The following is a 19,153-nucleotide window of genomic DNA, read 5'->3' as shown; positions in this document are numbered from 1 at the left end:
CTATTTGCCAGTATCTTATTGAGGATTTTTGCATCTATGTTCATTAGTGAGATTGGCCTATAGTTCTCTTTTTCAGTTGGGTCTTTCTCTGCTTTGGGGATCAAGGTGATGCTTGCTTCCAGGAATGAATTTGGGAGTATTGCTTACCTTTCAATTTCATTGAAGAGTTTAAACAGTAGTGGCAGAAGTTCCTCTCTAAATGTCTTGTAGAGTTCACCAGTGAAGCCATCAGGACCTGGCCTTTTCACAGTTGGTAAGTTTTTAATTATGTTTTCAATTTCATTGATTGATATTGGGCTGTTCAGAATTTTTAGGTCTTCTTTGTTCAACTTGGGTATTTCATATGTATCTAGGAATCTGTCCATTTCTTCTGTGTTTTCCATCTTATTGGCATATAGGTTCTGGAAGTAGGTATTGGTGATCCTCTGGATTTCTGCTGGGTCCATTGTAATTTCACCCTTTTCATTCCCAATTTCATGGATTTGGGCTTTTTCTTTCCTTTTTCTGACATTGTTGACTAAGGGTTTGTCAATTTTGTTGATTCTTTTGAAGAATCAAGTCTTGGCTTCATTGATTTTTTTGTATCTTTCTCTTAGTCTCCATTGCATTGATTTCTGCCCTGATCTTTATAATTTCCTCCTTTCTATGGACTTTGGGTTTGTCCCGCTCTTCTTTTTCTAGAAGCTTGAGGTCAGCATCAGGTTGTTTAATTGGGCTTTTTCTGTTTTCCTAATATGTGCATTCACTGCTATGAATTTCCCTCATAAGACTGCTTTCATTGTGTCCCATAGTCCAATATGTTGTATTGTCAATGTCATTTAATTGAAGGAACTGTCTGATTTCTTCTTTAATTTCCTCTGTGACCCATTGGTTATTCAGAAGTGTGGTGTTCAGTTTCCATGTGTTTATGAAAGTTTTGTGGTTTCTTTTGCTATGTATCTCCAATTTCATTGCACTATGGTCTGATAATATACAGGGGATAACTTCAATTCCTTTGCACTTACTTAAACATGTTCTAGTGCAAGTATGTGGTCTATTTTGGAGAAGGACCTGTGTGCAGCTGAAAAGAATGTGTATTCTGATTTTGTGGGGTGGAACACTGTGTAAACATCTGTTAAATTCATTTGTTCAAGAGTTTGATTGAGTTCTAGTATTTCATTACTTTTTTTGTCTGGTTGATCTATCTATTTGTGACAGTGGGGTATTGAGGTCCCCCACTACTACTGTATTAGTGCATATATGACTTTTCATGTCTGTTAGTATTTGTTTTATATAGTTGGGCACACTAGTGTTTGGTGCAAAGATATTTATGATTGTCATCTCTTCCTGTTGGATTATTCCCTTTACAAAGATGTAGTGTCCTTCTTTGTCTCTTAATCAATGTGGGTTTGAAATCCACTTGATCTGCAAAGAGGATAGCTACCCCTGCTTTTTGGGGGGTTCCCATCAAGTGGAGTATTGTTTTCCACCCTTTAACTTTCAATGTATGAGTTTCTTTTTTAATTAAGTGCGATTCTGGTATGCAGCATATTGTTGGATTTTGCTTCTTGACCCATTCTGCCAGTCTATTTCTTTTGACTGGTGAATTGAGATCATTGACATTAGTGGTTATAACAGATACATATTGACTTATCATTGTCATGACTTTTTCTTTTTGTTGGATTCTCCCCCTGTACATTTAATTTCTTGTCATGCCCAATAGATTCATTCTGCTGGGCTTCCTGGGGTTGTGATCCTCATTGTCTGTTCCTAGGATATTATCTAAAATTTTTTGCAGTGTTGTTTGGTATTCATGAAGTTCCTAAGGTGCTCTTTGTAATGAAAGTATCTTATTTCTCCATGGATTTTGAAAGATAGTTTTGCAGGGTATATCAATCTGGGTTGGAGGCTGTTTTCCTTTAGGGCTTGGAATACTTCACTCCAAGCTCTTCTTGCCTGTATGGTTTGTGTTGAGAAGTCTGCTGTGATTCTGATGGGCTTTCCTTTGTATGTGATCTGTTTCTTTTCTCTCACTGCTAGTAGAATTTTGTTCTTCTTTTGGGGTTCTGGAATCTTAACAATTATATGTCTATGTGTAGATTTTTTTTTTTTTGATCAAGGCTATTTGGAGTCCTATATGCCTCACTTATCTGTATGTCAAGTTCTTTTCCCCTGCTTGGGAAGCTTTCTGCCATTACTTCTGTGAACAATTTTTTTTATGTCATCTGCACTCTTTCCTGTTTCTTCATTGACTCCAATCAGTCTGATGTCATTCTTCTTTGCATCGTCTAGCAGCTGCTGGATTGATTTCTCGTGTTCCCTTACAATTTTGAAGCAGTTTTTCTTTTCCTGGTCATTAATTGCAATCTTATCTTCTATATCTAAAATTCTGTCCTCACATTGTCTCATTCTGCTGTGTAGACTTTCAATGGAGGTTTTAATCTCCTGGAAATCTCTTTGTATGTATTTTATGGACTCCATTTGTTTCCTACTGGGATTCCATCGTGTTCCTCAGCTCCTCTATTTTTTTATCTGTGTCCTCTCTAGATTTATTAATCATGTCTTGCACTATGGGCACAATCTCTGCTGTTATCTGAGAAATTATTTCTGATTTCATTTTTTCCAGATCCTCTTTTGTTGCCAGTTCAGGGAGTCCAGGTGTTTGAGTATCAGAGTGTTCCATCTCATTTCCCTTTGGGGTTGCTCTAGGTGATTTGGAAGTCTGGTTTTGAGGCTTGTTTATGTGTCTTCTCATTTTGAAGGTGGGGGAGGGGGTTGGATTGCTATTGGCACCCATGTGGCTCACCTCCTCTGGGCTGGGAGCAGTGGACCAGCAGCCCAGAATCCTCTTCCCCTGGGCTGACAGTGGTGAAACAGCAGCCTGGAAGCCCCTACCTCTGGGCTGGGAGTGGTCTCTGGCTGGTTAATTTAGATTGTTTGGTTTTAATTTTTGTAGAAATAAATGAAAGAAAATATGAGGAAATGCATAGAAGATAAAAGCTTCTGCTCTGAGGACCAGACTCCCACTCCAAGGAACACACCAGCAATGAAGAGATTTTCCAAAGCTGACCAAGGGGCTGTGTTGTCTTTATTTTATTAAGTTCCTCTCTCTCTTTTTTTTTTTTTTTTGGCAATCAAACTCAGGACCTTATGCTTGCAAGACAGATGCCCAAACAACTGAGCTAAATCCCCGGCCCAGGTTCCTTTCTTTTAATATTTCTGTATTAATTTTTTTGTCTTGGAGATGCTTTATTCTGATGTATTTGAGGTTGACCTTTTAGTTTTATTTCTCATATTACCAGGGTAAGAATCAAGTGTTTAGACAATGTGTATTTATGAACACAACTTGTACATTCTTTCTAATAATTATGCAATAATGTCTATTTAATTTTAACTTTATAGAATTGAGTGTGTTTAGTGACAGGTCAATGTAGCTGGGAGTCTTGAAACCAAGGTTTTGTTTGTTTGTTTTTGTCATATGTTCACTCAGGCAGTGTGTTTACCTCCATTGCGGAGTAATTTACAATAAATAAACATGAATAACACCAGGCCAAAGAGTTAACAGTCTAGCAGGAGAAGCTAATCAAATGTAGAGAAAGAATGACTTTAAATCCACCAGAAAGACAAATAATTATATTTGACTGGGCTCATCATATAAAGCTTCATGTAATAAGCAACAAGAGATCCTTAAAGATAACAGTTTGACAAAAGGCACAAAGCTGAAAAGTGCAGAGCATTAAGTAGTGTGTGGTTTAGTTTCCTAGAAATAATGAAGTGGGAAAAGAGCTGTGATTACTTTAAAAGGCAGAAAGGATTCGTGAGAGCCTGATTTTAGATGGTTACTGCAGAATGGCTAAGAGGTATACCCCTTATGTGAGGGAGGTTGGATACACTTAAAGATTTGAAGCAGTATAAAAACAGGATCAGAGGGAGGCTTGAGGGAGATCCCCAAAACCCTAACTGGTAACCTCGGCTAAGGTCTTTACTATGTCATAACTCTAGTTTTGCATCTATGTCTTATAAAGAAATGATATTTTTGCTCTTTTTACCCTCATGAATGAAGTGCAAAAGGAAATCTGCTTAAACCATCTTCTAAACCAATCACAAAGCCTAAGACAAATTTTCTCCTTAAAAAATATGCATGATGAATTTTAAAAGAAAATAAAGACCTTTAATACATTTATTTTATTTATATTTATTTTATTATATGGCAGTTTTAATGTCTGAAAGTATACCTTCATTTAAAACATGAAGGAAAAGAGTTTGGGATAGCATCGTATTTGAAAATCTTTGATAATTTTTCATGACCGATGTATAAAAAATTAAACCAATGTTACTGGCTGTGTAAACATATTTAAATTTTTAAAAAGGAAAAGAAAAAACACAAAAGCGAGCAACAGTCAAGAAATTTCATTTAACTGCATTTTGTAGCATGAATCATTTCCTTTGTTTCTTCATTGGGAATAGCCTGCCAGGGCTTGATGATTTACTTAAATGGAGAAAATTTTACAGGCCTACAATATTAGGATCCTTTATTAACTTTTACATTTTGTGGATAAACAAGAGACAGAACATTAGGTTTCCCAGAGAATATAAAATCTCCCCTTTTAATCAAATGTTCAGCTTTAAAATCTCAGCATTCACAGGCATTCTGTAAACACAACAAATAAATTGGTTTCTCATCCAGATCAATTGCTTACCATGTCAAGACAGTTTGGGGAAAATCTGTTAAGGAAAATTCATCACCAGTAGCTTGGTGGTCTGTACCAGCTCTCAGGGCATCACTTACTTTCATTACAAAGAATACCACCCCAGCCTGCTGGGCAGGAACATCCACTCCTTCCTTCCTGGCATTTGCCTCCATTCATGCAGTCTTCACAGCGCAAACTACAGTCATGTCCGAAGGTGCCACCTAAACAGACTGGAGTGTGGTTTCATCTCAGTTGGCTCATGACTGTCTACATAACTGAAAATGGACATAAAACCCTCTCTTTTCCAACTTTTGATCTCAGCGCATATTTCTTAGCTTTCCAGAAAAACATAATAGCCAAAAGAAATCTTTTAAAATAGAGCTTACTTCATGTTTCCAATTATAGCATTGGAATATTGAAAGTCCTTTCTTAAAAGAAAAATTGCTTCTGGGGACTGAACCCTTGGCTTTGTAAGTGCTAAGAATATCCTGTACCACTGAGCCATACCCTATCTTTATTTAATCTTTAGGAAAGGAAAAACAAAAAGATAAAAAAAAATCATCATTGATTCCAGAATGCAAAACTAACCAATATTCCAAGCATTTTGGTATTTTCCTTTCTAGGTGTTTTTATACATAGTCTTTTTCCCAAAGTATATTTTCACACTAAAAACTTAATATACATGCAGAAAGTATCTCAAGTGTATATTTCAAAAAAATTTTATAATGTAAACAACCCAATATATGCTACCCAGCTGAAGATATACAAAATAACCAGCCAGCCAAAATCTCCAAAGTAAATTGTTGATTCTCAGTCAATAGCCAATTATGTACCATTTTGATTTCTGACAAAATAAATCATGATAGTTTTTCCTTGTTTTATAACTTTCTGTAAATGTAGATATAGAGTATGTGCTCTTTAGTGTCAAACTTCTTTCAATATAATATTGGTAGCACTCATCCACTCTGTATGTATATAAGCTTAGTTTTTATGACCATACAGTATTCCATCGCATAAATGTACCTCAATGCATTTATTTGTCTATCCTGCCCTTGAAGGAGATTACCTTAATCTGAATAAGTTTTGAGAGACTTGTATTCCGTTATTTCAGGCTCATTCCAGTTTTGTTCCTGTTTTTAGGATGAGGCGTTCAGGTGGCCCTGATTTAAAAGCTGTCACTTTTATCAAGTCCTCTTTTCCTTGATAGCCCCTGAGGTCCACCTTCTGTCTCCTCATCACTACTGTACAGCAAGCCCCTGTGCCTAGCTCTTCACCTTCTTAACAGTTGCCTTTTAGATTTCCTGGCATGGCTCACAGATTAGAAAATGGATGGAAGGCAAAGCAATAGAGATGTCTCTGGGTTTCTCCTTCTATATCTTAACAAATTTAGTGGTGTTCTGACTCCCTTTGGTGTGCAAAACTACTTCTAGTATGATCCTGTTCATTTCAGAACATTATTTTTATGTAGAAGCATTTATTATTATTACTACGATTTAACCATATGTTATGGTATAAATACTAAGTTTCCCCCAAAAAACTCATTTAGTGAGGGCTTGATCTTCAATGCAGCAATGTTCAAAGATGGGACTTAGAGATGTGGTGGGATTATGAAAACTCTTAACTTCATCAGTGGATTAATCCAGTAATAAAATCATAATTCAATGGAATTATTAAGACATGATGAAAATAGGAGGTGGGGCCTAGTTGAAGGGAGTGGATCATGGGGGCTTGACCTTAAGAACTATATCTGGTCCCCAGTCTCTTCTCTCTGACTCTTCCCCTCTCTCTGTTTCCTGGCTGCCACCAGGTGAGCAATTTTCTCCACCCCACCTTAGGTGCATAAGCATGAAACAAGTGGGTCACAGGCTGAAATGTTTGAAAAGGTAAGTCCAAATAAATCCTTCCTCCTTTATGTTGTGTATATATTTGTCACAGTGATACAAATCTGACTACCATGTTATAGCATCAAAATATCTCTGCTATTCTATTGAATGCCTGCTAAAGCAGTCATTAAACCTTGATATTGTTAAATTTCAACAAATATGGGTAGAATGAAAAGAGTTTCTGTTTTACAAAGAAAAGAAAACATAGCTGTGGAGTGCCTGCAAACAGCTGTTCTTTTCCCCTTTTTCTTTATCCTCTCTTCTTTTTTAGACAATCTCACCACATGGTCCAGGCCAGACAACTCAGCCAAGGCTGCCCTTACATTTGCAATCCTTTTACCTCAGCCTCTCAAGTGCTAGAAGTATAGACATGGATTACCATGTCCAGCTCACATAGTTACTTTTGATAGAGGCTGTGCTAATTCATTTTGACCTGAAATGCTTTGATGCTTGAGTTCTATTTTTGTATATATAAGAAAAACTGGTCAAATTTTGACGATTTTTTTTTTGGTTTACCTAAGCATAGTAAACAATTGTCTCTCTGTATTTTAAAATCTAGAAGAAAATTATATTTTAAAGATGTTTAAAGTGAATTTCAATTATATAAGAGACTTGTAGTAGAGTTTTCATAATTAGAAAAGTTAAAAGTTCCCAATTCTTCTCCCTACTATGCAATTTAAGTATATATACCTACATGGTGCCCTTTTATTGTGTAGAAGGAAGAAAGATAAAAAATGATAGGTTTGATATGAAGCTCTAAAGAATGATTTTTTCCCGACTTTTCTTGCAAACTTTATGTTAAAATATTTGATGGCTTTAAATGTTGATAATGAAATTGTCTATAACAAGATATGAATTGAATAAAACTAAGGAGAGCTGGGTATGAGATACATTCTTTGACTCACCAACTTCGTGCAAAACAGTGAGTTCTTGTAAAGCTTTTTCCTCTTCCTCTTCATCTTTGTAAGAGGGAGTCAGAGAGGTAGCAACATAATGAAGCAGTTGAGGTGGGCTCTGGATTAGAAAGCCTGGAAAGTTCACTTCTAATTCTTGTTCTTCCTCTAGTTCATCATCATATAAAGCTAAGACCACAAAGTAAAAAGCTTGGTTTCAATGTATTGGTTAGAAGAAGAAAACACAGAGGAAGGGTTGAGAGAGAAATGAGAGTTTGAACTAGACAGCCAAGGTAGGGGGTAACTGAAAGGGAAAGCACTTTGAGATGGCCATTTCAAAAGTCTACTGTAAATCAGGGTGAGAAACTGCTGGCACAAAATTGAAGTTGTGGCAGAGAACAAAAGAAAAAGGAAGAAAGACTTCAGTCTGTAAAGAGAAAGGGGAAGTCAGGTAAAGTTAAGGAATAGGAGGTCTCCATTGTTCCTGTAGAACAAGACATGGTGGAAGTCCTTTAGAAGAGACATGGTGATGTTCTTCAGTGACTTTCACAGGTAAGTTTTCATGTCACGGCCGATTCTGTAGCCTTCTTTACAAGTACAGTCATATGTTCCCACTATTGGACACTCATCCACTTCTAGGAAAATTAGAACAATATTTGCTTTATGTGTTCCTTTTGTGACCTTTATTAGCCAATAATAACATGCTTGCTGTATAGAAAGCCAGTATAGCACCAAATTCTTTTTCATGTATTTCCTGCCAATTACCTATCTCTCACTTATTTCTAAACACACTGCATTCATCTACATAAGCAAAGCTTTCTGAGACCTTGCTTATGAAGTTTAAGTGAAGAACATAAAACTTAAATTCAATGGTTTTAGGTAGTGCATCATTTTGCAGTATGTTCATTCACTCTTAAATTCAAATATGTAATGGAACGCTTATTCTATGGATAGTTCTATATAGTACTGTGGAGAATTTTAGATATGGGAGAACTTCTAAGCCTTGACTTGTTCATATTGCTTTAGACTTTGGCCAGTGCGTATGCACAAGACAACAAAAATTCAAAAATGTGGCTGAATTTCTAAGCTTAGCCTTAGATTGTGGACAACTTCTGTTTAGATGTATGCATGTGAGTATGTACATTCATGCAGTACAGTATTTTTTTGGCCCCGTCTGCTTGAGAGCAGATGGTACATAAATTCAAAAAGTTTTTGCTGGCTCTGTTAATTGGATGAAATATCATACATGGTAATATACTCTAGTGTGTTTAGTATATATAGCTATCATAGTTGTGTGTTGTGCTGTTATCTATACTGCAAGGTTGAGGAAGCTTAGCTACGTATATGAAAAAACTCACCTGTCATCCTGAACAGAATTTAGGCATTTATTTTTGTTAAAGAAACACTATTTTCTCTGAGACATTAAAGTTATATATTTTATCTGGTATTGGGGTAGATATTAATCTTCTGATCTTTGATTTTGGGAAAAATATAGTTCAAATTAATGATGATGATTACAAAATGAAAATTTAAAGATTATCTTTTTAAGATGACTTTAAAGTAAGTAAATCACAGCAATGGCTTATGTGAGCTATTCTTAATGGTATAAACAAAGTCAATTAACCATACTCATTACATTCAAACTCCCCTATACTAAATTAAAAAAAAAACCTTAAGTATGAAAGGGAAGAACTAATACTAACAATTAAGCTAGATGACTCATCTTTAAAACTTGCTTTCATTATATTAGTATTAGATATACAAGGGATTCTGGTAAAGATATTTGCTCATAAAATCAGAATCCTTTTGTTACTGCATTCTAATTAAAAATGATTTTCAGTAACCAACTATCTGATTCCAGTAAAGCTGATTAGGGATGATTTCTATGACAGTATGTTATGACTATCCAGAAACTCTCATCTGTATATATTATAAATAATTTTATATAACATTAAATAGATTATATATTAAATTAGGTAAAAGGGATTACAAACCAATAATATGACAATAATAGCTACTTCCAGTAGAGTGATTTCTCTGTCAGCCACTGTACTAGGCAATTAACATTGCAGTCTTATTTTACTCACTGATTCTATTACTGTATTAATTTTACCACTGAGAATCTGAGGCACACCAAAGTTAGAGCTGCCCAAGTTCATGCAACAGTAAATGGTAGAGCCACATGGATATTCAAATCTCTTCACTGTCAAAACCTTCCACCCAGCAGTTTCTCCTCCATTAATTGCTCCATCACATCAGTTATTTCCTGTTAGCCCTCAGGAATTTACCATCACATCCACACCCATCAGAACTGATCACAAAGCCTTCCTGACAGCTGCATTCATAGCCTCCTAAATAGTTGATGCAGAGCTGGGCACAGCAGGCTTCTCCACTTTCACATTCATCAAGGTCTGAAGAAGAAAAAGACATTTCTGTTACTGGAAATACAGGGATTTCACATACCTTTAGATGCTCTGAGGAGCCTCATTTCCAAATTAAAACTTTTATAAACCATTTTCCATTTCTCAGGTCATATAGTAAAGACATTGAATGAACTATAACACGAAAGTAATGAGACCCACTTTTGGTTTATGTTTTCTCATACACTTCTTCTCTACCCACTGTTGATTATGAAAGAATGTAAATAACCCCCAAATGGATTTATAAGCATAGGAAAAGAGATTTTGGCATTTTTGCAGTTTAAACAGTAATCTGAATGAATGAGCAGAGAACTTGAAGAACAAAAAAACAGCATGAGAAAAAAGAGCCAAAAATTCCACTTAGTAATATTTGACAGCTAATAAAAGGTGACAGTCTTTATTCCATAGTATGTGTGTTCTTCTAGAACTTCAGATCAATGAATGTTCCCAAGTTCCTCTCTCACAAACAGCTGGGAAGAGAAGTGGTAAGTATAGTTCTTTGAGGAAAGATGCTTATTTTCAATATTATGTTTTAAATTATAGAATATTTCAGAGCATTTGCTTACACATTTATATGGTGCTTTGACTAGGATGTATGAAGTCTGGGTTTTTTTCTTGTAATTGTGACATTACTCTGCAATATACTGTCAGATGAATAGTTTTCTAAATAGTGATCCTTAAGCCTCTTTCAGCACAACTGTTCTATAATTCTATCTTCCTAAATGTTTCTTCTTAAGACATAACTGCCCCAGGGAAAATAAAAATGCACGTTAAGATGTCAAATTGAAACTCTTCAGCCAATGAACAATCTGGTCCGAGTTTTGAAGTGATTATTTCTAACATAATAGCCATAATGCCTCTGTTTTCCTTAGGCTGGGCATCTGGGAATTATATGGTCAAGGTTTTGGGTCTAAGCCCTTGCTTCAATTCAACCTTCTCTGTTTGTTGAGCTATTAAGTTGGGTGGCCTGTCACTGCTGAGTTTACAGAGTCCTATTGCTCTATAACTACATGAGCAGCCACAGATAAAAAAAGGTCAGTGTCTCAATTAACCTTGGAAAAGGTATCAACCCAAGGAAATAAAGACAAGAGACAGGAAGGAAAGAAAATGCAATCAGTCAATCAAGGCAAGGGGTCACCATAAAATATCTAAATGAAGGTCACTTGGACACAAAACATTCTTTCTCTTGCAAAATATCACAAGCAGTGCCACTCACAAAATTCCAGATGATATTTTTCCTTTTTTTACATGAATACTTTGTTAGCTTTTCAAATAGCTTGAACATACACAATAGATAAATTTTTTTTTTTTTTTTTTTGGCACTGGGGATCGGGTCCTTGCACTTGCAAGGCAGGTGATGGAACCACTGGGCTAAATCCCCGGCCCCACAATAGATAATTTTTAAAAATTAAGTTTCATTTTATCTAAAATATTATCCTTATGTTTTCCAAATTTCCAAATTTTTAATTCAGTTTATCTACATTTTTTTAAAGTCTCCAATAAAACTAAAGCCTTAAACAAACAGGTCTCAGCTAGCAAGGAACACAACTTGCATCACATAATTGGAGAATAAGTCTCTCAGTTTGACTGTTACTTAGTGATCTATTTTGAAATTTAACTTCACTGTCATTCTTTGGGGACCTTTTCTTGGTTTTTTTCATGGATACCATCTTTAATCTAAAACTCCTATGAAACCCCATTCTTCCCACACCTTTTTTCAAATGCTATGTGACTTCAACCCTCACATCAACAGTTTTCTAATTTTTTGATTTCTATTCAGATCTTATTTGCTGCAATTTTGATTGCTTATTTTCCCTTTTAATTTTCCTCTCCTTTGGTGATCATATTTTATCTAAACTGGCCAATATTGCAAGTGTTGAATGACATAGGAACATATACCATTTATGTGCACATGAAAATTTAGCATTGAGAGTGGACCACCAATAGCAACCAGACAAAAATAAATAAATAAATAAACATTACAGCTCTGACTTCAGAAAAGCTTCTCTGTGAAAATCTTCATCTTCTCTTTCTAACATAAGCAGTCACTGAATAAAGCTTCATAGGATAGAAATTTTAAAAATTTTAATAACTGGTCAATTGTTAAATTTACTGAATTTATCAGTGGTAAAAAATTTGCATTCACCTATCTATAGCTTTCTTTCAAATTGTGTTGCATACCCATCTAGGTTTTAGCACTGAGGTTTTGCATTTGGTCAAGACCAATCGACTACTTGCACGTTGGCTGACATATTTTCACAGTTCTTTGCAGATTCTCATATTTTGAAAAATAGTTGATATTGAAATAAGCTAAAAAATTCTTTCATTTTCTTTATGCATATTTTTACAAAGCATCCATAGCTTTAATCTAATCCTATGCAAATAAGCAAAGTTATTTATGTGGGCACTCCAAATGAATCAGTGTCTTTACACTAGTGAATATTTGGTACTTAGAAATAAATACTTTTCATTGTTGGAAGATGAAATAAACTTGAACCATAAACAATGTAACATTCTCATGTTTATTACTGACATCTCATAAATATGAAATTTTTGCATTTTGACCTGGGAAATGCTATTTTTTCTAGCTGTGAATAAGAAATTTATTAAGTTCTACTTTTTCATAAGCTAAAGATGACACCAAATTATAAGCTACAAATAAAAGGTTTAGCAAAATTTCAACTTCCCTTATCCAATACTTGAATGAGAAGTAAATACAGAGGGAGAGAAGGAAGGATGGAGAAAAGATAGGGAAGAAGAGAGGGAGGAAGGGAGGAAGGAAAGAAGAAAAGAAGGAAGTCTTCAATATTTTCCATAAATATAAACATTGCCAAGGTAAAGGAAAAAGGTATAGATTTTCATTACACAGAAAGAGGCAAGAAAAGCAATTAGTCTCAATAGGCTAACCTTTATAGACTCTGACAGCAAGGTAGAAAACAATGTTGGACCAAGAAATACAAATAATGGCATTGTTTTTGTTTACATAATTTAATAAACCTGAATACTGCAAAATTCACTGAGATTCACTGTTTAGAATCATAGTGTCAAGTACTTAAACTATTGACCGTCACCTCTTTATTTATACTTTAAATCATTTCTCAACTTCCTGAATAGCATAAAATAGACAAAAGATTTTTAGCATTCCTATTATAATTTTAAAGAGAGGAAACATAAAGTATCACAGAAGAAGACAAGCAAGTATGGTATCATAATTCCTAAGTATGACAAATCACTGTTTGAGAGCTTAAAAGTGTCCTCAGAACCAGGGCACATGAGAATGTGATGTGATGTTTGCTATCCCTACTTAGAATAGACATTCCTTTATTTTTACTTCACAAGGTATACGCTAAATGGTTCATTATAAGGGGAGGCTATTGTTCCAAATGACATAAATTTTAATGATACATTGGAAAGTTAGCTATTAAAATGGTTTTGATTGGGATATCCAAAGAATGATTATCATTTCACAGTTTTTTTTCAATACAATGTTCCTGCCAGTTGAACCTTCAAACCATTACTAAATTGAAAGCCAAAGGAATGAGTAAGTTTTCTATTTAAGATAGGAAGAAATGGGGTACATAGTAGTATCTGTTGTTGGGATACAAATTACATTCAATAGTTAGACAGACCTTAGAATAATTTTGGGGACTAAAACTATTAACCCCATATATTTTGTTAAAACACTTTTAATCTCATTAATTTTGAGGCAATTTCTAACTGTAATGTTATTTTCTGCCAACTAATCTTTTCTTTATCTTTATCCAAGTAGCTAAAGACACTGTTCAATCTAGTTCTTGGAGTTTAGGAGATGTGGCTCTTATAGCAGTAAGTATGAAATTGAAAGGGCTAAATTAATTCAGAGCAACTTTAGAATGAAGATGGCATTTACCAAACTTACCTATGCATGTTTTCTTATCTGAATCCAGCTGGTGTCCATGGTTACAGGAACAATGGGGCCCACCAATTTCATGTTCACAGTGATGGGAACAACCACCATTGTTCTTTTCACAGCTATTGACAATTTCCAATTCAATCCCTTTCCAAAACAAGCAAAAGAGGGCTATTAACATAACAAAAGAGAAACGTGAATATATGTCAACAATGGGCACACTTTCTCTTTGAGAGGATAACAAACTTCATTGGAAATTTATCAACATTTTGTTTATATGAAAGTAAAAGTTTGAGGGCTATTAAGCATTATAAATGGCTATACCACATTGAAATACTAATACATGCAGAAATAATGTTAAGTTGATTAAGTGAGTTAGAAAGGTAATGAGTCCACCAATAGTTATTAAACCTTTATTTTAAAGGAACTGACAGAATTGTCAGTATTTTCAAAATATAACAATATATGTGTTGAATCAATGACCAGAAAGTAAACAGTTTGTTTACTGCTGACATTTCTATCCTCAGCTAATTGTATATTATTATCTATCCTTTCTAGGGTCTATGAGTACATGAAACTACTGTTAAAAATAGCCTTGAAACAAAAGAGTGTACACAAAACCAGTGAATTCGCTGATCATATATATATAATTAATGCCTTGTTGATATGCTAATCAGCTTTGATGTACATAATACTCGCTTATTATATTAACATATTTTATTTTAAAAATAAATTGTCCAATCCTGGTTTATACTACCAATTTGAGGTATAGTGGTAAGTATCGACCCCAGCACATTAATGCCAATTGTCTTGAGCACAGAAGCATGAAATTCACTGATTTGGTAAGTGAGGATATGGGAAATCAAATAACATTATGAATCAATGTTAAAAATATGGAATTACTCTGACTGCTGGTTTTGCCATCAGAGTCTACCATTCTTTATTTGCATTGTGCGAAGACACCCTTCTTACTGAGAGTGTCTATATTAGTTTATGTCCTACTAGTGTTAACTCTTGAATTCTTTCGAAGAAGAAAGATACCTTGCATAACCAGCTCATAACAGATGTTCAAAAGTAGGTCTTGAGTGACTGAAAAACTAAAGAAGGATAATACCAATCAATTTACTGTTGAAAGTAAGAACCCCTTTGGATTTAGAAATAGTCTAAAACTGAACAAAATTAGAAAACTAAAAGAAAGATTGAACTAATTTTTTTCAGCATACATTAAAATGTACATTTTAGATAAATAAATTTTAAATTAACTTTCTGATAGTAAAGGAGGTACATGGATGTTTAGATCAGAACTATTTCTTTAGTAACATTTATGGCACTGTTGGCATTAGAAGCCGGGTCTCCCAGGCCAGCTTGTTGTATTATATGATTTTTCCACTCTCAGCTTTCAGTTAGTTGAGTTTAGTTTAACACTCATTTTTAACATTTCTTTTTGAATGATATTATTCCAGTTAAATGAAAATATTATAAGTACTCTCACTTGAATGCCTAGCCCTATACTATACAAATGAATATATGTAACATTAAGATTTTTTGATTAACAGATTAAAAATATGAAGTTAAGAAAGATAAAAATTTTGCCATGATAATAGACTTAATAAGATCGAATATTCCAATTCAGAAAAGTTTTCCTGCGTAATATCATGTGTAAATGGAAAACAATTTGACAATCAATGTAACATATTTCTTGCCAGAGTAATAATAGTAAGAGAGATAGTATGTTATAGTAGAAAGAACACAAAAGTTAAAGCCTGATTATCTAATATATTAATAAATCACTTTATATATCTGATTCTCACTTTTTACCATTATAAATTTAGGGAGTGAGTTATATCAAGACCAGATAATTAGTGGTTTGCAGATAATATGGAATTCGATTATTAAGGTGTTTTTAAAATCAAGAAATTTCCCATAAAATTCTGGACTTTTACCTTTTTTTTCTAAAAATAAAATTTTTCTGTTTTAAAGACCATGAATATAAACAATAACCTATGTTATACTCATTCCAAAAATAGTTTGGCACTTTTTATAAACTTAAATGTATGTTTATCCTATGACTTTCCAGACCCAGGTATTTATTGAAGAGAAATAAAAGCTAAGTTCACAAAAAGCCTGTATATAAATGTTTTTATATTTATAAATGAATGGATAAAGAAAATGTGGTTTTTATATACAATAAAGTACGACTCTGCCATAAAGAAGGATACACTTGAGAGATTTTTTTTTAGGTAAAGAGATGCACCTCAAGACCATACCTTTGAGTAGTGAAATAAATCAGACACACATGTTTAAATATCACATTGTTTTTCTTGTGTGAGAAACTGAAAGCATATGTAAGGACCAAAATGGATGATAGATAGTGGGAAGAAAATGTTCAAATGGGAAGGGGAGTAGGGAGGGGGGAGTGGGACAGAAGGAAGGAAAAGGAGGGGAAGAAGGTTGAAGGGAGGAGAGGGGGATGGGAAAAAAAGAAGAATCAAGATATATTATGTCTAGGTACAAATTCCCTATGATGAATGTGATCATTCCATATATCAAAAGTGTACCAATAAAATGAATTTAAAAATAAAGTTGTAGTTCATTGGTTAAAAAAACCTTTTTAACAGCTCTTCATAAATTGCCAAAAACTGAAAACAATTCAAAACTCAAATATTTTAATGGGTAAATAACAAACCAGCTCTGTTATTCAATACAATAAAATACTACTCATCAAAGAGAGTATTCTTTAGGTAAGAAATAAGTTGGTTGAATTTCAAAGGCATTTTATTAAAGTTTCTATACTGTAAGAGTCCATTTATCTAATATTTTTGAAAAAATGAAACAGTGATGGAGTACAAATTAGTAGCTGTCAAATTTTAGGCATAGGGGAGTATTCTGGGGTTGATGAAACTGGGCTTAATTATTATTGACCAAAAAAATAAGAACCAAGAGAGATTGTGTAAAGGTGCCAGTTTCCAATGATGAATGTCATTATATTGTACACCTAAAATGTACCAATAAAATTAATGTTTAAAAAAGAAATAGTGGTTACATAAATCTATATCTTGTTAAAATTGATAGACCTAAATGACAAAAAGTTGATTTCATTGTGTGTTACTTAAAAGCAAAACCAAGAGAAAACATAATGCTCTGCAAATGCCATATTCCTCTTTGGATTCTGTCACACTATCTGATTCCCTGCAGCATGAGGCACCTAGCCACGCTTGCAGTCTTTTTTTTATTTTGCCTTCTAGGAAATCACATTCTCCACATTTTGCTCATACCTTCTGGATATTTTTTCAGTATTTCCTGAACCTCTACCATATTCTAGTTGATACTGAGGTTCTCATCTCAGTTCTCTGTCCATTTCTCCAGAGGCACTCATTTCACAGACAATCCCACTCATGGGTTAAATACAATCATCCAGCTCTGATGCCTACAAATTTCAAGATTATTCTATGTCGTTATAAAAATAGGCAGAAAGGACATACTTGGCATTTCTACTTGTCTCATCTAACTGTGAAGATAAAATTGTGATTTCTGAACATATCCCTCTCTCTCAGCAATCAACCTTTGCTTCTACTGGACTTCATATTTTGGTAACAGTCATTTCCATTCACCTCTTTTCTAAACCCCAAACCATTCATTTATGATACTTATTTGCATTATATTCATGGCAGTGATTCCTCTCAGTTTTACATAAAAAACAAATCTCAAATCTGGCTAACTGCCTTAATCCAAGCCAACATAATAGCTCACTTGGATGATTCTAATCTTGCTTTCACACACACCATCCCACTGTCTAAGCCTTACCAAGATTTTGCAGTGATTTTTTAAATGAAAACCAAATCACAGTGCTTGTTCGAAACCACCCACTGCCATTTAGAATTCAAAATCATACAGATACTGCATGATGTGATTTGAACTTCTTCCTGCCTACAACACTAGCTTCATTGCTTCCCTGTGCCCTAATTCACTCTCTCCAGCCAAGACTAGCTTTTTAACTGTTTCCTGAGCACAACAAGTTTAGCCCTACCATGGAGTCCTAGTCCTCACTTCTCTTTTTTTCTTAGAACTTCTTTTTATTATAAACAGGTTGAGTATTACTTATCTGAAATGTTTGGGACCAGAAGTGCTCCACATTTAAATATTTTTTTCAGATTTTAAATATTTGTTCATGTATGAGGAGATATATATATCTTGTAGATGAGAGCCAAATATAAATACAAAATTCATTTATTCTTCATATCTACCTTATGTGTGTAGTCTGAGGGTTGTATGGTACCTGCATCTTACCTGTCTCACATTGCATAAGGTCAGGTGTGGAATTTTCCACCGTGGTGTCTTGTCTTGTACTCAGAAAGTTTCAGATTTTGGGATATTTTGGAGTTTCGATTTTTGAATTAGGAATAGTCAAAATGTATCATCATTATGTGTCAAGATGCTATATATTATTTCATACTCTTCCATTTTCTCTGTCCTGTAAGAATTTAGGTTCCATAAAGAAAGCTTGACTGGCTTGCTCGTCATTGTAACCTCAGTGCTAAGGTTGGTGCCTGGTGTGTGGTGGTAATTATGCAGTAAGCATTAGTTGGATGATTCAGTGACTCTGGACACATTGGCATAGTGCCTGCTCCCTCTGGGCAGCACTTACCAGGAAGGAAGCAGTCACTTTCCTCGTTAGTTCCAGAACTTGCTCTTCAGCCCAATACAGTTCCCACAACTCCTTATTTTCTTACATTTGCATTGCTTTTCACTTGTCTATTTATTGCCTGTGTTGTGTTTATGTTAGAGTTTTGATTTATAGAGTAGATCATACTGAAGGTACCAAAAACTGATAAATTTTCCAACAGTTAACAATTTTTCAAAGGGAAAATAAGAATGTCTATGAAGAATTTTATGTGGGCTCTCCATATTCTTGCTGTTTTCCTGTGACATTGCCTCAGTACTTACTCTGCTGATGGCAATTTAAATTATATATAAATGATACTATGGTAACCTAATTAAAAATGCAAAAGATTAAAATAAGTCCAAGCTTTGATATATATGTGTAAGTTTAAATTTGAATTCTTGATCCAGATAATAAAAAAATGACTTATTATAATACTTTAAAAATTATACTTAAGGGCCGGGGATTTAGCTCAGTGGTTTTGCCACCTGCTGTGCAAGTCCAAGGACCCGAGTTCGATCCCTGGTACCAAAAAAAAATTATACTTAAAAAATTTTTAAAATGACCTTCGCTGTTTGTCATGGCTAGTAAATATATTATTTACTTGATAAATAAAATATGCAGTAAATCTGTACTTAACCATGATGTATCTGGAACTTTATAATTTCTAATCACAAGATAGTGAAAGCTAAGGCATAGCTCACTATGAGGATTTAATCATTGTATTATAAATGTTTT

The 19,153-nt window shown here is 34.2% G+C and overlaps 1 protein-coding gene across 18 annotated transcripts in view; it reads right to left on the bottom strand.

Annotated features, from left to right (window-relative positions):
- LOC101724814 (EGF-like and EMI domain-containing protein 1) overlaps positions 1 to 19,153 on the bottom strand; it is a 634,038-nt gene that overhangs the window by 108,123 nt on the left and 506,762 nt on the right. For 17 of the 18 annotated variants that reach the window (XR_015441135.1, XM_087186963.1, XM_087186961.1 and 14 more), the window contains 4 exons: positions 13,765 to 13,902; positions 9,735 to 9,857; positions 7,459 to 7,635; positions 4,769 to 4,900 (listed from right to left, as the gene is read on the bottom strand). Coding sequence is in view for 17 of the 18 variants with exons in the window: in XM_087186963.1 (XP_087043089.1) it covers positions 4,769 to 4,900; positions 7,459 to 7,635; positions 9,735 to 9,857; positions 13,765 to 13,902 (570 nt within the window). In the remaining variant the exon portion in view is untranslated. The remainder of the gene's footprint in view (positions 1 to 4,768; positions 4,901 to 7,458; positions 7,636 to 9,734; positions 9,858 to 13,764; positions 13,903 to 19,153) is intronic. The other variant, XM_087186964.1, reaches the window with a different exon arrangement.

Source organism: Heterocephalus glaber, unplaced genomic scaffold, assembly GCF_053883595.1.
Source record: "Heterocephalus glaber isolate CG9 unplaced genomic scaffold, H.glaber_assembly_v1.0 deba00001504, whole genome shotgun sequence".
Lineage (NCBI taxonomy): Eukaryota > Metazoa > Chordata > Mammalia > Rodentia > Bathyergidae > Heterocephalus > Heterocephalus glaber.
The sequence above is the reverse complement of the archived record's forward strand: the minus strand, read 5'-3'. Positions and strand labels throughout refer to the sequence as shown.